We start from the raw sequence: 23087 nt of genomic DNA, 5'->3' as shown, positions 1-23087 counted from the left end.
TCATCTCTGTGCCTCGGAACTATTGGGGTTAGATTTTCAGTGCCAGTTAGAGAGCATTACAATAATGCTTCTATAGGAGCTCTATCATGAGCGTCCTGGCTGGTTGCATCACAGTAGTTGATGCAGAAAATGGATCAGAGGTCAATCCACAGGACCATAAAAGTGTCTGAATCACTGGAGTCTTCCTCCCCCCATCAACGTGATCTACCAGGATCGTTGTCTGAAGAGGGGGTGCAAAATCATTGAAGACCCCTTCCACCCTGCTCCCGTTGGGAAAGAGGTACAGGAGTCAGCCCCACTGGGCTGTAACAGCAAGAATGCTGAATACCCAAAGAAACTGCTCCCACTAAAGGTTCTCATTTGTAAACTGAGAAGGATTTAAATTTGTAAATACTTAATAAAATTCTCATTTGTACAAAACAATTTTTAAAATTTTTATAGATAAAATACTTGTCATTTACATATATATATTGTTTGTCTCTATGTGTGTTATGTCTGATTGTGTGCCTGCATGTTTTTGCACCGAAGACAGGAGAAAACTCTTTCTTAAGATTGTACTTGTACAATCAGATGACAATGAACTTGACTTGATCATTGTAAGTGTGCGGTACACCAATGGGCTGGAGAAACTCAGCAGATCATGCAGCATCCATTGGAAGTAAAATGTAGCCAATGTTTCATGACCTGCTGAGTTTCTCCAGCACTGTTATGCATTGCACATGGCCCCAGCATCTGCAGACTTTCTTGTTTAACTCCTTTCACATTCAATCTGCTTTTCTGCTTGATTCCCTTTCCAAAAATTTCAGTCTTGATTGCATTCAGTGGTTGACACCAAATTCTAAGGATTTACAACCTTTGTGGTGAAGGAGTTTTCCCTAAAACCACTTAGTGGCTAATTCCTTACCTGATACTACATTCTAAGCCCCAGAATCTCTGGGAAGCAGCTGCTTGCATCAACTGCATTCTAAATTGCTCTTCAAAACTAATTCGCAATGAGATCAACTCATTTTTTTTAAAACTCGAATGATGTAGATCAAATAACTTCCTCATCCCAGGAAACCAATGCCTCTTGAATACTCCCAGCAATAGTAAAAATGCTCAAAAAAGATCGACCCGTTGTGGATTGTTTCCCCATCAATCACCCAGAACATTTTGAAATGAAAACCTGCATATTAGTTCCAGTTAGTTTCGGAAGTTAGATCATGTTCCCAATTGTGTCGTTTTAATCTGATCTAACATTTTTAGAAGTATTAAAGCTTTCAAAGAAATTGAGTAAGTGGCATTTTGACATTTCTATGAATCCCGACCTCGGTTGTTTGCAGCAATATATTGCCAGGTGTAGCTCCTAGAACGCTTCCACCAGCGTTGTCTCCGCTCCATCCTCAACATCCATTGGAGCGCTCACACCCCTAACGTCGAGGTACTCGAGATGGCAGAGGTCGACAGCATCGAGTCCACGCTGCTGAAGATCCAGCTGCGCTGGATGGGTCATGTCTCCAGAATGGAGGACCATCGCCTTCCCAAGATCGTATTATATGGCGAGCTCTCCACTGGCCACCGTGACAGAGGTGCACCAAAGAAAAGGTACAAGGACTGCCTAAAGAAATCTCTTGGTGCCTGCCCCATTGACCACCGCCAGTGGGCTGATAACGCCTCAAACCGTGCATCTTGGCGCCTCACAGTTTGGCGGGCAGCAGCCTCCTTTGAAGAAGACCGCAGAGCCCACCTCACTGACAAAAGGCAAAGGAGGAAAAACCCAACACCCAACCCCAACCAACCAATTTTCCCTTGCAACCGCTGCAACCGTGTCTGCCTGTCCCGCATCGGACTGGTCAGCCACAAACGAGCCTGCAGCTGACGTGGACTTTTCACCCCCTCCATAAATCTTCGTCCGTGAAGCCAAGCCAAAGAAGATTGCCAGGTGTACCGTGTACAGCATCCCGGTTGGTTGCATCACTGGTGTGGAGGTGCCAATGCTCAGGGCAAGAAAAATCACCAGAGGGTGGTTAACTCGCATTGCAACATCACCGGCACCGGTCTTCGCTCCATTGAGGGGGGGGGGTCTCAAGAAAGCAGCCTCTATCCTCAAAGACCCCCACCACCTTGGCCATGCCCTCTTCCCTCCGCTACCATCAGGGGAAAGCCTGAATACTCAGCGGCACAAGGGCAGCTTCTTCCCGCTGCCATCAGGTTCCTGAATGAAGAGTGAGTCACAGACATGCATGCAAGCCGATTTGGCCCTACAAGCCCGTGCCGTCCCGTTTACATACACCCCATTAACCCCGGTACGCCTGGAACAGTGCGAGCCCTTGGGGAGGACGGACAGACAGCGCGGGATGTGAACCCCGCTCCCGATCACTGGCGCTGCAAACTGCTCCGCCCACCCTTCCGCGCCGATCTTTGGCGGGAGGGGCACTATTTCGAGTTATCGTTTCTAAGGTGGTTGATCTCAGGGTTTCGTTCACGCCGAGGCACGGCTCACTGGCCCGGGGGATTGACAGCTGAGGGGGCGGGGCGACGTGCGACGCGGCGGGGGTGAGAGGTCAGGTGACGTCATGGGTCCAAGGGACAAGGCGTTCGGCCGTGACGCTCGGTGCCGGGTTTGAACGCCGTGCGCCGCGAAGGGACGTTCGCAGAGGCCGGGCCATGGGCCGCAGGCCCGTGCGAGGAGAGGCCGGTGGGGGCCGCGCGGAGTGAGGGCTGCGGCATGCGGCGGGCTGGCCTGGCGGGGCCTGGCATGGGCGGCAGGAGCGAGGAGATCGGGGAACTGATGGAGCATTTCTCCAAACACCAGTACCGGGCCAAGGAGGCCGGCCCCAAGGTAACGCGGTGGCGGGGGCCCTCGCCCCACGGAGCCCGAGCGGACCAGGCACATGGCTTGTCCGAGTTCTCACTCACAGCCCGACTACAAGGTGCAGAACCGCCTTCCTCCCCTCAGGGCTGATCCCGTCCCCAGGGCGCTGGAGGCGAACTCATTCGAGGAAAGGTCGTACACAGTTGAAAGATAAACCAAGACTGGGCGGGCGGGGGGGGGGGGGGGGGGGGGGCGGGGGTGGGGGGGCTCTGGAGGCCTGGTACAAAGAGGGGAAATCGTGTGTGATTTGCGCATTCAGGGGAACGGTTGGTAAGTCTCCCCCCGCCACCCCCCCCCCCCACCGGCTGTCAGTAGCCCCCCGACCACTCACTATCCCCCCCGCGACAGCGTCTCCTCTCCACTCTTCCCCCCACCCCCCGTGGCATCGTCCCCTCTTCCCCCCACCCCCCGTGGCATCGTCCCCTCTTCCCCCCACCCCCCGTGGCATCGTCCCCTCTTCCCCCCACCCCCCGTGGCATCGTCCCCTCTTCCCCCCACCCCCCGTGGCATCGTCCCCTCTACCCCCCACTCCCCGTGGCATCGTCCCCTCTACCCCCCACTTCCCGTGGCATCGTCCCCTCTTCCCCCCCACCCCCGGCGGCAGCGTCCTCTCTTCCCCCCCACCCCCGGCGGCAGCGTCCCCTCTTCCCCCCCACCCCCCGCGGCAGCGTCCCCTCTTCCCCCCCACCCCCGGCGGCAGCGTCCCCTCTTCCCCCCACCCCCAGCGGCAGCGTCCCCTCTTCCCCCCCACCCCCGGCGGCAGCGTCCTCTCTTCCCCCCCACCCCCGGCGGCAGCGTCCCCTCTTCCCCCCCACCCCCCGCGGCAGCGTCCCCTCTTCCCCCCCACCCCCGGCGGCAGCGTCCCCTCTTCCCCCCCACCCCCAGCGGCAGCGTCCCCTCTTCCCCCCCACCCCCGGCGGCAGCGTCCCCTCTTCCCCCCCACCCCCGGCGGCATCATCCCCTCTCCCCCGCACCCCCCGCGGCATCGTCCCCTCTCCCCCGCACCCCCCGCGGCATCGTCCCCTCTTCCCCCCCCCACGCCCCGTGGCAGCGTCCACTCTTCCCCCCCACCCCCGGCGGCAGCGTCCCCTCTTCCCCCCCCACCCCCGGCGGCATCGTCCCCTCTACCCCCCACCCCCCGTGGCATCGTCCCCTCTTCCCCCCACCCCCCGTGGCATCGTCCCCTCTTCCCCCCACCCCCCGTGGCATCGTCCCCTCTTCCCCCCACCCCCCGTGGCATCGTCCCCTCTTCCCCCCACCCCCCGTGGCATCGTCCCCTCTTCCCACCACCCCCCGTGGCGGCGTCCCCTCTCATCTTTCCCCCCCCACGCCCCGTGGCAGCGTCCACTCTTCCCCCCCACCCCCGGCGGGAGCGTCCCCTCTTCCCCCCCACCCCCGGCGGCAGCGTCCCCTCTTCCCCACCCCCCGCGGCAGCGTCCCCTCTTCCCCACCCCCCGCGGCAGTGACCCCTCTCTCTCTTTATTTTCAAGGTGAAAATTTGTACTATTCCTGACAATTTTAATTTAAAATCTAATGTCACCTTACTTTCCTTCTGTTTGAGCTTGCATATCTTTGCTCTATCGATTCAATTTATTATCATAGTAATAAAACAGTGTCATATTGCATAAAATTTCTTTTTGCCTGCTGCAAGGCAGACAGATTTACTCCTGGCAGGAATTGCCTAAGCACCTTAGAGGACACACATTGACCTGCTGGGTTTCTCCAGTATTCATGTTTTTACTTCAATCATGGTGTCTGTTTTACTACAGTCATTTAAAAAAAAAAGTTTGGACTAACCTTCTCCAGTCGTGAACCAAACCCAAAATAGAAGATTTCAAACCAGAGACATGAACTCAATGAAACTAGTACAAAAACTGCAGATGTGAGGAAACCTGAAATACAAACAGAAAATGATGGATGCTCTTGGCCCTTTCAAACTGCTGTGTAAAATATGCCTGTTTAGTGCCCCACTTATGCGGCAGTTAAAAGGGGTCTGACCTGGTCAACCCTGTCAGAATCCAACCAGGTCCCTGGCCTACCTCAGAGGTAGTCAGGGAGCCCAGTTAAACTTACTTAGGCTGTGTCCATGGTTGATTTGAACAGGAAAATGGCTGACCAGCTTATTCAGGTGATGTCAGTGCTTGCATGCGTGCGTCACCAGGCAGCCAGCATCCAAACATCCAGCAGTGCTTCCGGTGAGTACGTGACGCGTCATTTGCGGGGGGGGCAGGATTTTAATTGCTGGGTTGGAGATATAATGGGTAAATCCCCCCTGCAATTTAAAAGCTCCTTTGCCCTAGTATTCACACTTGGGTCTCAGGCACTGCAGTTTAAAAGAGTCGACTCAAAGTTGTCTGGAATAAGTTAACATTTCCGGGTGAACCCTCTTTATCAATATGGTTTTCTGTTTTTGATGCCAAACCAGGAGGGTCTGTATTCATTGGCGTTCAGAAAGCACAGGTAAATGTTGCCACGCTTTCACAGGTGTAAGGGTGAATGAACGGGACCAAGGGGCTGAGGTTTGTAAGTTTCTTCTTTTAGAGTGGTGATTCTCTGGAATTCTCTACCCAGAGTTGTGGAGGTTAACTCATTAAAGAGTAAAGTTGATATACAGTAGAATACATTTTCATAAGATAAAAAGATTGGGGACAAAGTAGGCCTGGTACAAAGTTGAGAAATCATTTGTGATTTGATTGAATGTTAGGGCAGGCTTGTGCAGCCAGATAGCCCACTCTTGTTCTTATTTCCTTTATTTCCGCCATTCAACAATAACCCACGCTGGGAATAACAGTTGCAACAATAACAAAAATAATTAGTTCTTTGGCATTTGATGAATGTGAAACATTTCCTATAAAGCACTTTCAATGATAAAGGTTTATTTTGCATTAAATGAGAACCGATTCTTGATATTGACATTTCTTTTAACTTTGTTGCACATCTTTTTCTTTGAACTGCATTTTTTTTATTTTCAAGGTGAAAACTTGTACATTTCCCTAATTTTTAAATTAAAAAAAAATCGTGTGTCACTTTACCTTCCTTCTGTTTGAACTTGCATTTACAACTCAGTTTATTCTTTAAATGACAATACCTTGTGAGGTAATGCCCTTTTATTTCAGAATTTATTGTCATGAGCAAGTCTCAAAATTTGGTGTTTTGTGGCAACACCACAGTGCAGATATTCATTAACACTAATATAAAAATAAATATAAATAGTAGTCCACGAAAAGTAAGGCAGAGTCTTTAGTTCATTGATCATTCAGGAATCTGATGGCAACAGGGAAGAAGCTGTCCCTGTGCCTGAGTGTCCTCAGGCTCCTGTACCTTTTCCTGATGGTAGCAGAGTGAAGAGGGCATGGCCTGGGTGGTGGAGGTCTTTTTTTTAAAGACGCAGCCTCATGTAATTGAGTTGAATATGTGAACACAGACTCCCCTAGAAAAACATCTACTTTACATGTAAAACAAAATGAAGCCTCTTTGTTGTGCAGAATGGTATCCTTTGCAATAATATCCTTCATATAGGAGGTTATTAGAAGTGTCTGAATAATGCTTTGTCCTTTGGATTTCCAAATTGAAGATAGTAGATTAATGAGTGTTGACCAGACCTTTCTGCTTAAGTAATTTGCACTGTTTCTTTTATTGCAGGTAGACAAGATTGAGTCTCGCTGCTTGGAGTTGTTCAGGAAGGACTATGTGTGCAGTGTGATCCAGAATCCAAATGGAGAACTTTGTGGGCATTACCCCCGACAGATTATCTTTATAGAGTATGCAAGCACAGAGGGTGGCAAGGACAGGTAATGGAACTTAATTAAAGATACTCAACGAGTCTGGGGTCATGTACATTTTGTGTGATTGGGAAATTACTCGCTGGAGTTTAGAAGATTGAGAGGGGATCTCATTGAGACCTATAAAATTCTGGCAGGACTGGACAGAATGGATGCAGATGGGATGTTTCCAAGGATGGGAAAATCCAGAACCCGGGGCCATGGTTTGAGGATAATAGGCAAATCATTTAGGACCGAGATGAGGAGGAATTTCTTTACCCAGAGGGTGGTGAATCTGTGGAATTCATTCCCACAGAGGGCAGTAGAGGCAGGTTCATTAAATCTATTTAAGAGGGAATTAGATCTATTTCTTCAGTATAAGGGTATTAAAGGTTACGGAGAAAAGGTGGGGACGGGGTACTGAACTTTAAGATCAGCCATGATCTTGTTGAATGGCGGAGCAGGCTCAAAGGGTCGAATGACCTACTCCTGCTCCTATCTTCTATGTTTCTATGTCCCTGTTGTGTTTTTCCAGAGTACTTCCAGATTAGTCTATATTGTGGAATGGTATTGATAGTGTGGATGGTGAAGAATTAAAGTAGATGGAGCAAGATTCACAACTGCTTTTGCAATAGCATGTTTTAAGCTTGAATGTTGCTGAGGCACCTTATTCTGTTGTATGGCGTGGTTTGGTGTAGCCTATTTGGATTATGTTGGCTTCATTATATGGCAGACTTGCTGTCTTCCTTACAGGAGACAAAAGTTCAAGAATTTCCTGCCTGCTACATTCTACGTGACAATAATGGAACCTTTACCTTTTATCCCTTTCATCAGCTGAGTGGCTACACAAGCCCCTTGTGTAGAGTTTTAGCTGGCATAACTCTGTAATTGGTGATCTTGTGATGATCAAAACAAGTTACTGGAAATAATCATGTCGGGGGGAAATGATGATTTAGTTCTGATGAAGCTTTTGCAGCTGTACAGTGAAGGCACGGAGATTGGGGGAACCTGGCCTCAACATGAGGGGGAACTTCTTTACTCAGAGAGTGGTAGCCGTGTGGAATGATCTTCCGGGAGAAATAGTGGCGGCAGAGTCAATTGTATTATTTAAGAAAAGGTTGGACAGGTATATGGATGAGAAGAAGATGGAGGGTTATGGGCATTGTGCAGGGAGGTGGGACTAGAAAGGGGTGTTTGGTTCGGTGGGAACTAGAAGGGCCTAATGGCCTGTTTCCGTGCTGTAATTGTTATGTTAATTTGTATGCTCCGCAATAGAACCGATGTACTCAAGTTGAATTTGTTAAGATTGAGAACTTACTGTGAAATCTCTTGACACTAAATCCAAAGATTAGGTTGTCCCTCGAGATACATTTGCAGCTGCTTAAAGCAACCAATTTGTCCTTTGTGAAAGATGGAATCACGTTGGTCATTTTGATTTCACCTTTGGAGAAAGTGTAAGATAATGAGTAGATCAACATAGAAGTGAAGAAAACTTATCAATTATGTTTTTTAACATATTTATAATGTTATTTTTTTCCATAGTTAATTTTCATGCTTCCCTTCCAGAGTGGCCGTTCACACAGAGTGACCAGTGTGCAAATTTAGCTGTGTGTTAGACTAAGTACCTGACGTGCGGTACTTATGTAGGCTGGACATGGGTCGATGTCACCTGTTATGTCGTATTCATTAGCTCAATGTTGCGGACCGGCTGCAGTTCAGTGTAGACCGCAGGCAGTCTGCACTAATGTCTAGGGGTGCCGCAGGTAAAATTTCAGAACAGGAATGAGTCACTCACTTTTGACAATGACTGCATTCTGGGAACTTGGGAATAATTTCCCTGAATGCAGCAGCGGTGTTTAATAAATAACTAAATAGATAGATATTTTGAAGCTTTTTTTCCCCCCAAGTGCATTTTCTTTACAACGCGAGTCCTCTTCCCCTCCCCACCCCAGGTGGTACAATATTAGGAATTTTCATAGTTGGAGTTGCTGCATCTCTTTTGAGATTATTAATAGTGCCCCAAGTGAACAGGAAAGGCAACATTCTGGAAGGCAACTGTCAAATTCACATGGTCTTTACTGTTGTTTCTGTTCAATAAAGTAAATAAAAGAAAAATCAAGAAGACAGTGAATCAAATTATTAAAGTTTGACTTCATGGTTACAACCATTTTTATGGCTGTATATAGAAGGTTGTTTGGCTTTTTGTTAACTAGAATGATCTTTCAATTTCTGTGATTTCAAAGCCAGGTATCAGGGACTGGTGCTATTTGATGTCATAATTTGATAATGAATTAACCATGTGCATTGTACAATGTCTATGTAAATTATTGTTGCAGCCGAGGGAGTACTTTGTTTCTTTAAATATAGCTATAATAGTGTGCATTAAATAAAATTGAAAGCAATATAAAAATTGTGGTGTTTTTGATCTCTTTACCAAAGAAAGGATTATACTTCCTAGAGAGGGAGTGCAGAAAAGATTCATCAGCCTCCAGGGATGGTGAGTTTGCCCATACAGACAAACTGGCAATGTGTTCTCTGGAGTTGGGAAGAATGTGAGATAAACTCATTGAAACATACTCAATTACTAAAGGGCTTGATAGGCTAAATGCTGTGTTGATGCTTTTCCTGCCTGACGCGTTTGGAGCCAGAGTGCATTGCTTTAGAATATGGAGTTAGCTGTTTTGGAGTGAAATAAGGAGAAATTGTTGCACACCAGCGGAGTGGTGCACCATCGTGAATACTTTGTTTTGAATAACATAGACCTTGTTAGCTTTATATGAATACAGGTATGCTTGGCTTGATGTCCGTGTGGGCAACGTCTGACCGCGTGTATGTCCGTTGTCCCATAACGCTCTAATAGTTCTGAAAACCTGGTCAGAGAACAGGGCGTAACCGGATGTATGCCACAACTTCCCACACGCAACACAGTGTAACTTGTGTCTTTTGTATACAAAGGTTTATGTATCTAGATATAGTATTGTTTAATTTAGTGCAATTTCAGTATCCCATATAGCTTTGCTGAGTATATACTTGGTGTTTGCATAATGCCCAATTTCACGGAACATATCGTGGACATTAAGCGGCGCATACCCTTGTATTAGGAAATCAAGGGATATGAGAATTGTGCTGGAAAATGTCACTGATGCAGAAGATCAGCCATCATCTTAATAAATAGTAGAGCAGAACCAAAGGGCCCAATAGGCTTCCTTTACTACTGGTCATGTTCTGAAGTATTTCTGTTTTATCAGGTTGGGGTAACAACCCTCAAATGGCTCACTGATGTTCACTGCAGTTCAAAAGTGGTAGCGATTAGGTATGGTAATAGAGAGTATGGATAATCGGGTAGGCACTACAGTGGGTGATCACTCTCTTCTGTTACTGCAAAGCCCAATACTGTGCTTTTTTGGCATAGGGTTTCCAACTTCTATAGATTAACAGGTCATCCCATGAGAGCAGGAAATTTCTTGTTCATATTTAAACATATATCCAAGAGAAGCTTTTAAGTTTTACTATTTGAAACTTATTCTCAAAGCTCATTCTGTTCTTTTAAGTTTCATTATGTTCTTTGTAATTTTTAATACTTGATCTTGGTCTTCCTTTGAGAGGAAGCATAAATTTGCTATCTGGAATACTTCTCCACATTTCTTCATTGCTGCCAACAACAAAGCTGACAAAAAAAACCCAAAACAAAACAAGGGGGCTAAAAGTGATAGCCCCTAAAAATAATCATCGATCACTTTGTTTAATTATGGTAACCCTTGCCTGTAGCCGCAATGGAGCAAAGTTGCTGTTTGCTCATGTTGATGTCAATAAACCATCTATTTGTCTGGGTGGTTTAGTTTGGGAAATATTGTGCAGTTCATTTGGCTAGATGGTTTGGCTTGGGACAAATACTGTGAGTGGCTGGCATATTTAAAACTAGTTTTTACCTTGCCTTATAGGAGGTACATTGTGGTTTGAGTAGATGCTGCTATTTGTTCCAGAAAAGAATCCAGCTTACACAAGGGGAAAGCTGCAAAGTATTTGGACAATTACATCGGAGGTCTTAGTAAAGAGGATAGAGATTAGGAAAGCCATTCTTTCTTAATAGCTGATGACTAAAACACCATAAACTATTTCAGAAGGGTGTGAGAATGGTTAGCAATGAAAGTCGATGCTAAAAGTCATGATGTGGGTCTTGGTGATTTTCAACTTTGCATTGCTTTCTCAGTATGCAATACACCTATTGCTCCAGCCATTCTGAGGTTTACAGCCATATCGACAAGTTGATGCATTTCCTTTTTTCTCCTCAGAGACCCTCTACTAAAAGACAGCAGGCAATCCACACTGAAGTAACATTGTATGTGAGTTTAAAGGTGCAGGGAGGCTGCATGGAAGAATACCACTAAATATATTTGCAATAAAATTTAGTTTATTTTTGCTTATTTGAAATCTTGATTGAGAGACTTGAAAAAGTTCATCGTGGTCAAAAAAGGACTACATTGATTTTTCTTTCTTATCCAGAACATTTCAACAAAGTATGATATTGTGCTGACCTATAAACATACTCGAAGAGTGTAGGCCTTCCCTTCCTCACATCTATAACCCTCTATTCTTCTTGCACTCATGTGCCTTTCTAAGAATCTTTTAAATCTCCCCATTGTGCCACCCTCTGGCACCAACCCGGGCAGTGCATTCCAGGGACCCACTACTCTGTATTGATTTTTTTAAAAACTTACCCCTGACGTCTCCCCTAAATTTTCCTCCCTTCAACTTGAATAGTTGTTCTCTAGTATTTGCTTCTGTCGCCCCAGGAAAAAGCTGTTGGCTGTTCTCCCTATCTATACCTCTCATAATCTTGTAGACCTCCATTAAATGACCTCTCATCCTGCTTTTTCCAAAGTGAAAAGCCCAAGCTCTGTTAACCTTGCCTCATAAGACATGATCTCCAATCCAGGCAACATCCTGGTAAATTTTCTCTGTGCCCTCTCCAAAGCTTCAACATACTTTCTATAATGAGGTGACCAGAACTGAACACTATATTCCAAGTATGGTCTAACCAGAGCTTTTTTGGAGCTGCAGCATTACCTCACAGCTCTTGAACTTAATCCCCCAGCGTACCAGAAGCCTTAACTACCCTGTTAACTTGCGTGGCAATCTTGAGAGATCCATGGATTTGAACCTTCCAAAATGCATCACACTGAATTCCTCTGCCACTTCTTTGCCCAACTCTGCATCCTGTCTATATCCTGTTGTAACTCACAACAACCTTCTCCAATATCCATAACACCTGCAGCCATTGATATCTACAAACGTACTGATCTGTTCTTCCACTTCTTCCAAATCATTCATGAAAATCACAAAGAGTAGGGGTCCCAGAACAGAATCCTACAGAACACCACTAGTCACTGACCTCCAGGCAAGCCAATTATGAATCTACACAGCCAAGATTTTATAGATCCCATATGCCAGATGACTTTCTGAATGAATTGACCTTGTCAAATGCTTACAAAATCCATATTGACCACATCTACTGAACATCAATTTCTTTTGTCATTTCCTCAAGCTCAACTATGCTTATGAGGCAGGACCTACCCCTCACAAAGCAATGCTAACTATCCTTGAGAAGACAATGCTTCTCTAAATGCTTATAAAAAATGTTCTGACGAATCCCCTCCCAATAGTTTTCTTGCCATTGACATAAAATTCATTGGTCTATAATTTGGGTTTTAAACAAGGAAATGACATTTGCCATTCTCCAATCCTTCAGTATCTCACCTGTGGCCAGGGAAGAAGCAAAGCTCATTGCCAAAGCCCTAGTAATCTCTTCCCTTGCTTCCTGTAGTAATCTGGTATATACCTTGTCTGGTCCAGGAACTTGTCTATCAAATCTGAGAAGACCCGACATGTCCTCTTAACCTCAATGTACTCCAGCACGTAAGCTTGTGTTTTACTGTCCTCACATTGACCAAGGTCCCTTGTTCTGGTGAACACTGAAGCAAAGTATTCATTTAGGACATCCCCTTCCTCCTTTTCCTCCAGGCACGTGTTCTCTTCTTTATCCTTAAGTGGCCCTACCTTCACTCTAGTTATCCTTCTGTTCTTCATGCATGCAAAGAACGCCTTGGAGATTTCCTAAATCCTACTTGCCAAGGCCTTCTCATTCCCCCTTCTAGCTCTCCTTCGTCCTTTTTAAGTTCATTTCTGGCTACCAAATTTTCATGAGGCCTTTCTGGCGTTTGCTTCCTTAACCTTGTGTATGCTTTTTTCTTCTTGTGACTAGCTGTCTCATCTCTTTTGTCAGCTAGAGTTCCCTTGTCCTGTCATTTCTCTTTCTCTGTGGGACAAACCAATCCAGACTCTCGCACAAGTGGTCTCTTTAAGCGTACTCTGCATTACGTGTGCATTTTCCCCAAGAACATCTGTTCCAAATTTACTCTCCCCAGCTCCTGCCTAATTCTATCTTAATTATTTCTTCCCCAGTTAAACACTTTACCATTTTGTGTACTCCTATTCTAATCCATAACAATACTAAAGATCAGGGAGGTGTGGACACAACTTCTTGGACACACCTGACAAATTCTGCCCCTACTATTCCTCTTGCAGTAATGAGATACCAGTCAATATTGGGAAGTTGATATCTCCCATAACAACAATCCTGACATTTTTGCACCATTCCAAAATCTACCACCTTATCTGTCCCAAAGGCCATTTGGGAGCCTATGGACTACTCCCAATACAATTGCTTCCTTCCTGTTTCTGACTTCTACCCACAGTAACTCAATTGACATTCCTTCCACGATGTCCTGCCTTTCTGCAGCTGTGATATTGTACCTGATTAATAATGCTGCACCCCCCCTCCCCCACCCCCTGCCCTTTACCTATGATCCTCTCCCTTTTGAAACATTTAAACCCCGGTACCTGCATATCAGCCAAGTCTCTGTAATGATCACAACATTGTAATTCCACATACCAAGCTCATCGCCCTTATTCCTAATACAGATATGCAGTGCTTAATGTCCACGATAAATTCTGCGAAATTGGGTGTTATGCGATGTGGACATTATTGCATTTACTTAGCAAAGCTGTATGGGATATTGAACTTATGATTTAAAAAAAAACTTGTGTAAACACTTTCTTGCCCGATATCAAACACAATTTAACAGAGGGTCTGGATCATCCACATCACTGTTCTCAACTCCCTCGTAGTGTTCCACTGGAAGAGTTTCAGGTTGAATAAACCTCCATTGATGAACTGTCACTGTGATGCCTGAAGGACCTGGCTGAGGCTCTTCTTGGGGAGGTGTTGGCTTCTTCAGGAATGTGGCCAGTGCTGTTTGCCTGGTTTGCTTTTTCTTCATTTTTTTTATATATATGCAGCAAACACCGCAGGATCACTCCTCTCTGTCAGTGAAAAGCATTCAGTGTTTGCGTCCATCTCTTCGGCACTCTTCAGCAAGCTGTTAAGGCCTGCAAAGAATTTGGCTAACCCCTTGACAGTGAACCTTTTCTGCACCTGTTCTCCTTTTGCAGTTTCCTTTTCCCTTGCCTCTTCTGCAGTTTGGGTTACGTCCGTACATCCTGTTCTCAGATCGGAATTTCTGACTGAACTCCATTATAACACTATCAGACCATGATCGATGGACTTATTTGCGTTCAGACGTTGCCTGATCAGATGTTAAGAGGTCCACACTTGTACTACTTGCATTTCAATCCTTCCAAATTACTACAATTATGCTCCCTTCGTTGCCTGTCCTTCCTCACAATCTCACTACACATTTCATCAATCTTTCCACCATCTGTTGAATTCTCTGCCCTATTGTTCTGGTTCCCATCCCCCTGCCAAACAACTTTAAACCCTCCCCAACAGCTTCAGGAAACCTCTCCACAGGCTATTGGTCTCATGTGTAACCTGTCCTTTCTGTACAGATTGTACCTTTCCCAGAAAAGATCCCAATGATCCAGAAACCTGAAACCCTGCACCAGTTATACAGCCACACATTTATCTGCCGCATCATCCTATTCTTGTCATCACTGGCATGTGACACAGGCAGTATTCCTGAGATTACTACACGAGGTCATGTCTTTCATCTTCCTACTTCCCTTCAGGACCTCATCCCTTTTCCTACTTATGCACAACTTCTGGCTCCTCTTTTCAGTATGCTATGGATCTGATCCCAAATATCCCTTCTCACACCTGGGAGGCAACAAACCATCTGGGAATCTCTTTTGTGTCCACAGAATCTCATGTTTGCTCCTCTAACTATTGAATGCCCAATCATTACTGCTGCTCTTTTCTTCCTCCTCCCCTTCTTGAGCCCACACGGCCAAGCTCAGAGCCAGAGACCTAGTCACTGCAACTTGGCTTTGGTAGGTCGTTGTCTACACCGCCCCCCACCCCATTTAGAATCCAAAGCAGTATACAGTACTTATGATTGAGGAGAATGGCCACAGGGGTACCTGTCTGCTTGCCTTTCCTTCTCCTGACAGTTACCTGCTCTTCTGTTGTTTTCAAAATAGCTTAAAAATTCAGGATTCCAAGTGTCATCAATGAATAATAAGAGTTTATTGCCATGTGCACAAGTACAATGTGCGGAGGAACTTAAATCCTTACTTGTTGTTGACTCTTGGGTTGAGTTCACCTAGTTAAAATTTTTTAATTTAGACATATAGAATGGTAACAGGCCTTTTCGGCCTACGAGCCCATGTCACCCGGATACACCAATGTACCGAGTGTATTAAGAGCGTTAAAAGAAATGAAATGGTTCAAATGGCAGTTACTAAATGTATATCACATTTATTTTTATATCTTTCAAAAAGGGAAGTGAATATTTGTCTGGTAATAATAGAAAATCTGTTAAATTTGTTTAAATATAATTTGATATGATGGAGTTAGTTCATTCATTTGGTTTGATGCTGCCTTTCAGGGCCACCAATGAATAGTTTTAACAAATAGTCAAGCATAAATTCCACTTACTAGTGGACTTTGCACATTGAAAGACACGGGTTACCAAGCAGAGGTCAGAGTAGGGGGTGGGGGGGGGCAGCGTGGTGGAGGGTATTGGGGCGAGGAGGGTAGATTTGTTTTTTACACCTTGAGAATACATTTAATAATGAAACACTATTTGATTGAAATATGTTGTGAAGCATGGAAGAATAATAATATAATGTAGCAGCCTGCTACCTGACAAGCGAACTGGCACTCAAAATGGCAGACTACCGCGATGAGCGTGGAAAACCTGCGCACATTAAGGACCTTCATTGGCTAGGAGCCTGCATGGCGGGAACCACGACCAATTAAAAGCCAGCTCATTGGGGACGTCACATCCACCTGCAGCAGCGGGAATACCAGGCCCAGTGGCGGGAAGCTGGGTCTATAAAAGCAGGGCTGGGGAGATCAATAAATCAGTCTTGACTTCACTTACACCTGTTTGTGTGTCATTCTTCTCTCACTTTGCAGTAGCACCTCACTACAAGTGCAGAGAAAATCAATTCAATGCAGAATACTTTTAGTGCTTCCTACTTAGTTTTGTATGCAATATTGGGTTATTATAAAATGTATAATGGTCACAGCAGACCATGGGATGCCATGCATTTCAAGTCGATTGGAGTCTTGAGTCAGACATGCCTTTGACATTTCTGCCAGCACAAATGGAAAGAGTGCCAAGCCAGGTGAGTGTGAAGGCACAAGCTAAGCTGAGTGAAAATCAGAATCTTCAGACAGTTTAAAATGTCAAACTCGAGAGATTTCAAGTATTTTTTTTGGTTAGCATCTCCACTCTTTAATGTAAAGAAAATTGAAATCCTTGATCTTTTCAACATTGCCCAAGATATTCATGTGAGCCATTATCATAGAGTAAATTGAACATCAACTTCTGCAGAGGACACAAGGATGTTGAAACATGGAAATCCAGAAAAGCATTCTGAATTGTCCCTTTCTTCTGCAGGTTTTGCTTATAATGGCACCTCATTGAAACTTGGCATTAAATCTAAGAAAGATTATAAACTTATGGTACTTGCCAAAATTTTACAACTTTTAAAGTTAAGGTAATTCATGTTATAGATAGTAATGTCAGGGGTAAATAAACTTCTAACTGTGATCAGTTAAATGGACTAAAAATCACTGCTAATGTTAATTTTACCATGGTGGCAACTCATTCCTAATATAAAATAAATTTTAAATCTTTTCTTCTGGCTTGTAAATCCCATAGCACTTTCAGTGTTTGGTTTTTCAAAGGTCTGCATGTGCTTTAAATTTTCATAATTTTGACCTCGTCTGTCTCATTGTGAGTTTTTGAAATCTGATGGTGAGAAGAGCTTTATTTCTTTTTCGGTTTACTATACAAATCATAGTTTTGTGATGGAAAAATAGCATGTGCCAGCAAGTTCCTGTCCAAATTTGTCAAAAACTGTGGAGAGCTGTCAACATGGGGAATTACCTGTACTATAGCTTTTTTCTGGAAGGAAAAGTATTTAAATCAGCAAAATGGGGGCACCACCAGAGCTGCTCTAACAGCATTGGTGTGGACCTGGGAGAGCTGAGTCACAGCGCTGCTCCGAAGGGTTCAAATGTCCAATACTTGGCAGTGGACCAGTGCAGGGGATCAGAAATGGGGAGAACATCCCCTATTGAGAAGGAGAATCAGAGAAGATAACCCTACAACACGGTGACTATTATGACAGATCAGCGAGGGGGGGGGGGGGGGTCAGCAGTTGTGGGCAACTTTCGGTCGAGGGAGCGACGCAGGTTGCGGGCTGCTGGAGATTGGAGACTGGCTCATGGGAACCAGGCTGGGATTTAAGAGGGTGCTGAGGGCAAGAAGGGCCTCCGGCGCTGAAGATTTCCTGGTTGTGTCGGAGGTTTGGATCTGGAGCTTGGATTGCCGATAGATTGAACAGGAGTCTGCGTCTGCAGAGTGCTAGAGGCGAATCCTCGGATACACAGTGACTTTGAAGGGACATTCTTTTGCTTCTCTTATTGTAAGGAATGCCAAGTGACACTGAAGGTGAAAATTTATCTGCCTTCAGCAGGCAGAAGACAATTTTGTGTAATATATGTTACATGAGAATAAAGGGATCTTGAAAGAGAACTTTGAATTTCTGTCATTTGCAACTAGGTTATCTTTGACAGCTTGATCGTGTCCAGATTCCCAGTAGTGCTTGCCTATACGATAATTAGGGTTTGTATGTTGGCATAGGGAAATAAATTCATAAATTGTTGAGTCCTTCTGCAGCTTGCATCCTATTTTGTCAAAGATGTAAAAAAAAATGTACAAATTTATTTTGTACTTATTTGAAAGTATTCCAGAATTTGTGAAAGGTTGTACTTCAAGTCAAAGCTCCATTTTATCAGAAAGGTTGCTGATATTCTCTGCATTGGCCTCATTACATGGCTCACTGGCTTGTGGCTTAAAGTCTGAATAGTTTCTTAATCTTTTTGTGCTCCAATAGGGAAGTGAAAAATTGTGCTGCTTTCAGTTCTCAATTGCTAACAGATATTTCTGCTACCTTTTGGTTCAGAGCTAAATCCCACTTCGTCCAGTGTTGGTTATGTCATCAGCTCAGCCTTGTGCAGGCTTTACAAAGCATACAACAATAGTAGGACTGAGAATACAAAACCCATCTACCTGGCAACATTGATATGCCACCTATATGTAATGCAATGTAATGTAATCACATTGATTGAGATCTAATATTTGTCCTCATGTTTTACAGGTTTGAGAGCACAGTTCAGACAAGTAAATTGCAGGACTTGGTGAGCCGTAGTAAGATGGCAAGATGTCGTAGTCGTTTTGTGTGCCCTGTCATTTTGTACCAGGGAAAGGTACAAATTAGTTTCCTGTTTATTTTAATACAAAATATAAGATGGATGGGAACATGGGTATGTGTAACATAAGTTAATGACATAGTGAGCTTGATGTAAAAAGAAACATGGGCATCAAGTGAATCTACTGTACATTATGTTGTGTTCAACAAAATCAAAGTGGAAAATTCAAAATTAGAAATGTGCAGTATGGTTTTATTTGGAATTGAAGCATCATTATTAACCTTGCCTTTAATATCTAGATTTTCGTACCAGCTTTTAGTGCTCCACAGTAATTATGCTAGAGTGAGCTGAGTCTACTAATCTGCCACTTACTAACCCAATTACCTAAAAATAAACTCAAAATGGAGGGTGGGAAGAGATAGTTATTCATCACCTAACCCATAATTATTAATGACACCATTGATAAGGGAAACACTGTTGTGCATCAGATATCCCAAGTGTATTGTGATTAATGTTATGATATAATGAGAGTGAAGTTTAAAACTCGATAGATCATGTCCTTAGGACTATGAAACAATTAATTTCTTTTATGGGGGGGAGAAAAGCAAGGCTAATGACTTCTGAATTCAAAGGAAGACTTTTGGAATTTTATGTAATTTGGTTATTAAAAATGACACGTTCCATTTTGTAGATTGTAAAAGGGAAATATAGCACAATCTTTTGGGATTGGGAAAGATTTGCATATTCTTTGAAATAATTGGGTTAGTCGGTCAGATGCAATTTCATGTGAAATGTTAAATGTGGAGCACTAAAATTAAGTGCAATAGCCTCATAACCATGCTGAGCAGAAAAGCTACCAGGAATTTTAAAAAATGTTAGCTGGAAATCCAAAATGTAAATAGAAAGTGCTGGACAAACTCAGCAGGCCAAGCTGTATCAGCGGAAAGTGAAGTGGAGCCGACATTTCAAGTTACGACTGACGGGCCGATTGGCGTACTTCTGCTCTTGTTTCTTTTGATCGTACTTCATTTGGACTGGAAACGTGAGAAAGCAAGCATATTTTAAATTGCAGAGAGGAGAAGAGGGTACCTATGATGGGGTGCAGACCAGAGTTGTCAAGGTAACAATTATTTTAAATCTGATAGTTGGAGACAGAAGAGTGGGAAAACAAGACAAATAAATCAACAGCATTGTCACAACTACAGGGGGAAGGGAGGGAAATAATGGTTACCTGAAATTGTTATCTACCCTGAAGGGTAGATAAAAGATGCTGCATTAGGAGCAATGTAGGAAGTGGTGCTGCAGAAATTAAAGTGGGGAATGGGAGCTTGGGGCCACCTTGGTGGTGTTTGACTGTAGTCAGCTTATCTGTGTTTGGTTTCTCCAAGATAGAGCAAGTCACATTGTGAACACCAAAAGCAGTATTGTAAGTTGGAAGAAGTGCAAGAGGCAATGTTTGGGTTCCTCCAAATGAAGAAGACATTGGATGATGGGAAGAGAAGAGGTAAAAGAGCAGGTGCATGGGAAGATGATGTGAGGATCAGTGAATCATGGATGGAATAGACCATTTGGAATGCTGAAAATGGAGGGAAAAATTAATGTAGTGGTGAAATCCTGCTGACGCTAGCAAAAAATATGGAGAATAAAACATTGAATGTGAAGGCTGGCCAGGTGGAAGGTGAGGACAAGGGAAACCTTATCCTTGATTTTGGTGGTAAGAGAGGGGAAGGAGCTGTACAGGAGATGATTTTTCACCAACCATGCTCAATAGAAAGCCTTGGTTTAGGAAAAAGGAAGGATTGACACTGATGTCTCATTATCAGAGTGGATGTGATGGAGGAAGAGAGTGAGGGAATGGAATAAAGTCCTTGTAGAAAGCAGACAGAAATGTCGGAAAGACTGGAGGGAATTATCTGGGCTTAAAATGGGTGAAAGTCACTAACCTATTGTCTGAGATGGAGATAGAGATATCAAGAAAGGGATCTGAAATGGGCAATGTGAAAATGAAAGCTGAATGGAAATTTGCAGCAAAGATGATGAAATGTTCCCTTTCTGTATAAATGCAAAAAACATTGTAAGAAAAGGAGCTGAGCGAGGGGGTCTTGAATAAGGCTGGAAGATGTATTTATTGAAGAGAAGACTAATGTCAACGTGGATGTTCCCATAACTACATCTTTTGGAATTAGTGAAAGGAAGAAGTTCAAGAATAAAAGTTGAGAAATTAAGAGCCCTCAGATCATCTTGATGACTGTGTAGAGGGATTAAATGTTCAAGGTGAAGAACCACCAATTAAGATGACAAAATTAAAAGCTGTTGTAGAGGTCATCAGGTTTCATGATTGTAAGTATAAATAGAAAAAGGGAGAAAGAAAGAGTGAAGGTGAGAAGAAATATTCTGTGGTGCAAGAGCAGACTGAAATATTGGGTTGACTGATATTATCTTGCTTGTGGATCATGGGGGATGTAGAAATGGGCTGTGCAGGAGACCCATGAAGCAGCTCCCAAACTCAGTTACCATCTGGGAAACAATAACCTAATTAATTCATGGTTCACTTGGGAGAGTCTGTAAATTGTGGTTTCTGTAAATTGGGGTCAGTTCATCAGACTGCAACAGCACTGCCCATGTTTGAGGATGTGGGATTGGGTCCTGAGTGAGTGGAACACTCCAAGTTTAGAATGTTGTAGGTTAAAGTGAGAAAAGGCAATGGAAAATTGGAATAATCAATGTTGCATCACTGGTAAGAGATGAGTAGATTCAATCTTGAATCCTTTTGCTTCACACCTTTACATTTGTGCCCATTTCTTTGGCTAGAAGAACACATGCTAGACTACACATTCTCCAGAATCCTTACTCAACTGGGATACTTAAAGCCCTTATGCACATTATCATTAGCCCTTTTTACACTGAAAAGCTATGCTATTGCTGTATACATGACCCATCTCTGGAAGCCGGCTTACTTGTTCACACAGAACAGAAAAAAAGCCAGGTCAGTGAGTCCTTTTACACAGCAAGCTGGCTTCCCAAAGCAAAAGGGAGGGACGTAGCACAGCAGTGTGGCAACACAGCTCGTCCTTTGAAACTGCCCTGCATCAATACACTCCGCCTCTGATACTGCCTATTTTGGCAGATCAAAGGCAGGAACGTTTAGACCCCCCCCCCCCACCCCAAAATCTACCTTCCATTCATTCACACAGTGCTCAAAAGGTAGAAAATACCTAGCTTTCAAGCACTATGTAAAAGGGGTAATTGATATGCCACCCATTCTCTCTACCTGCCTCTGCAATTTAATGTGTTTGTTTTCTCATTTGTCCAGTCTGGTAAAGAGTCCTTGCTCTGAAATGTCAACAGTTTTTTGGCATACAGGAGATGGTTACCAGGATTTATCAGGTTTTTTTGCAAAGAATGGGTGCTGGATATTCACTTTGAAGTACAGTAATAATCCCCAGAGATGGATTTCAACTTGTTTGATGTTAGTTACTACTATATATCTGCTATCCAGAAATAGTGTTATCAGGTAGAATGGGCAGTGAATCACTGAAAAATGCTCAGAAAACAATCAAAGTACAAACCACCATTACTAAATGTTTGGGAGAACATAAAATGATAATCAAAACATAAATATAAAATTATGATGGAAGCTGAAATATATTAAGAAAATATCTATTATTTTAAAATTTGTGAATTTGGCTAATTGAGAATCTACTCACACAGAATGATTGTTTAGAAGTCAGAAAGGGTGCCTGTCTGCCTCCCCTTGATGATGATCTCAGGGACAAAACATTGCTTTGTCTTTGCTACATAAAGGACGCTGCAATCACAGGATCAGCAGACTTTCTTGTTCACCTTATAATAAACATAACTTTGTACAATATTTTAAGTCCTCAAAGCGTAAGTTTATTAAAATATGCAGTAAAAGGAATAAAGATGTGCATATATGTAGCATCGTTCAGGTGTCCTGATTGACTTAACATTCAGTCTAGTATTTTTTAAATTTGCTCGCCTTTTACTCTGCAGATAAAGGATCAAGGGAGCCAGTTGTTGTAATGTTCCTACTAATTTCAATATGAAAATGACCAGTCCTAGCCTATTTTAGCTATATACAGGGATGAATAACTAGCGCTCAAACCACTGATTAACATCCATTTTTAAAATATAACACCATGTAATTTCATATCTTTTTGAGAGGATAGATTCAGATTTTAAGGTTGTAGTCAAAGACAGAATCTATGATAGTGCAGCACCTCTTCGGGATAGTTGATAAATGCCTGAAATTGTGTCACTGCATTGATTTATAAAAGTTTTGTTGAAGATTGCAAAAAATATATAAATTTAAATTTAGGCGTATTGCATGGTAACAGGCCATTTTGGCCCACGAGCACATACCACCCAATTTATACACCATTAACCTACACTCCTGGTACATTTTGTGTGCTGGGAGGAAACTGGAGCCCTCAGGGAAAACCCACGTAGTCACGGGGAGAACGTAGAAACTCCTTAGAGACAGTGCTCACAGCTATGCCAACCGTGCAGCCCAAGTCCTTCCTGTGGAAGAACTGACAACTTGTAGGATTCTACACTGATGTTTTTGGGTCAAAACCCTGCATCAGGGCCTTTTGAAGAATAGGGGGATTCACTGCCCCCAAAACAAATTTTAATTTTGTTTGTCTGTCTTAAATGGGTGATCCCTTGTTTTTAGACAGTGATCCCATATGGAGGAAATGTCTCC

At 43.7% G+C, this 23087-nt stretch overlaps 1 protein-coding gene across 3 annotated transcripts in view; it reads left to right on the top strand.

Moving 5' to 3' along the window:
* The first annotated feature begins 2547 nt into the window (after nucleotides 1-2547).
* mtmr14 (myotubularin related protein 14) overlaps nucleotides 2548-23087 on the top strand; it is an 89717-nt gene continuing 69177 nt past the window's right edge. For 2 of the 3 annotated variants that reach the window (XM_069936667.1, XM_069936665.1), the window contains exons 1-3: nucleotides 2548-2821; nucleotides 6497-6645; nucleotides 18310-18418. In XM_069936667.1, coding sequence (XP_069792768.1) covers nucleotides 2708-2821; nucleotides 6497-6645; nucleotides 18310-18418 — 372 coding nt within the window. In that variant the 5' untranslated portion in view covers nucleotides 2548-2707. The remainder of the gene's footprint in view (nucleotides 2822-6496; nucleotides 6646-18309; nucleotides 18419-23087) is intronic. The other variant, XM_069936666.1, reaches the window with a different exon arrangement.

This window comes from Narcine bancroftii, chromosome 5, assembly GCF_036971445.1.
Source record: "Narcine bancroftii isolate sNarBan1 chromosome 5, sNarBan1.hap1, whole genome shotgun sequence".
Lineage (NCBI taxonomy): Eukaryota > Metazoa > Chordata > Chondrichthyes > Torpediniformes > Narcinidae > Narcine > Narcine bancroftii.
Note: the sequence above shows the minus strand (reverse complement) of the source record. Positions and strands in the feature narration are given on the sequence as shown.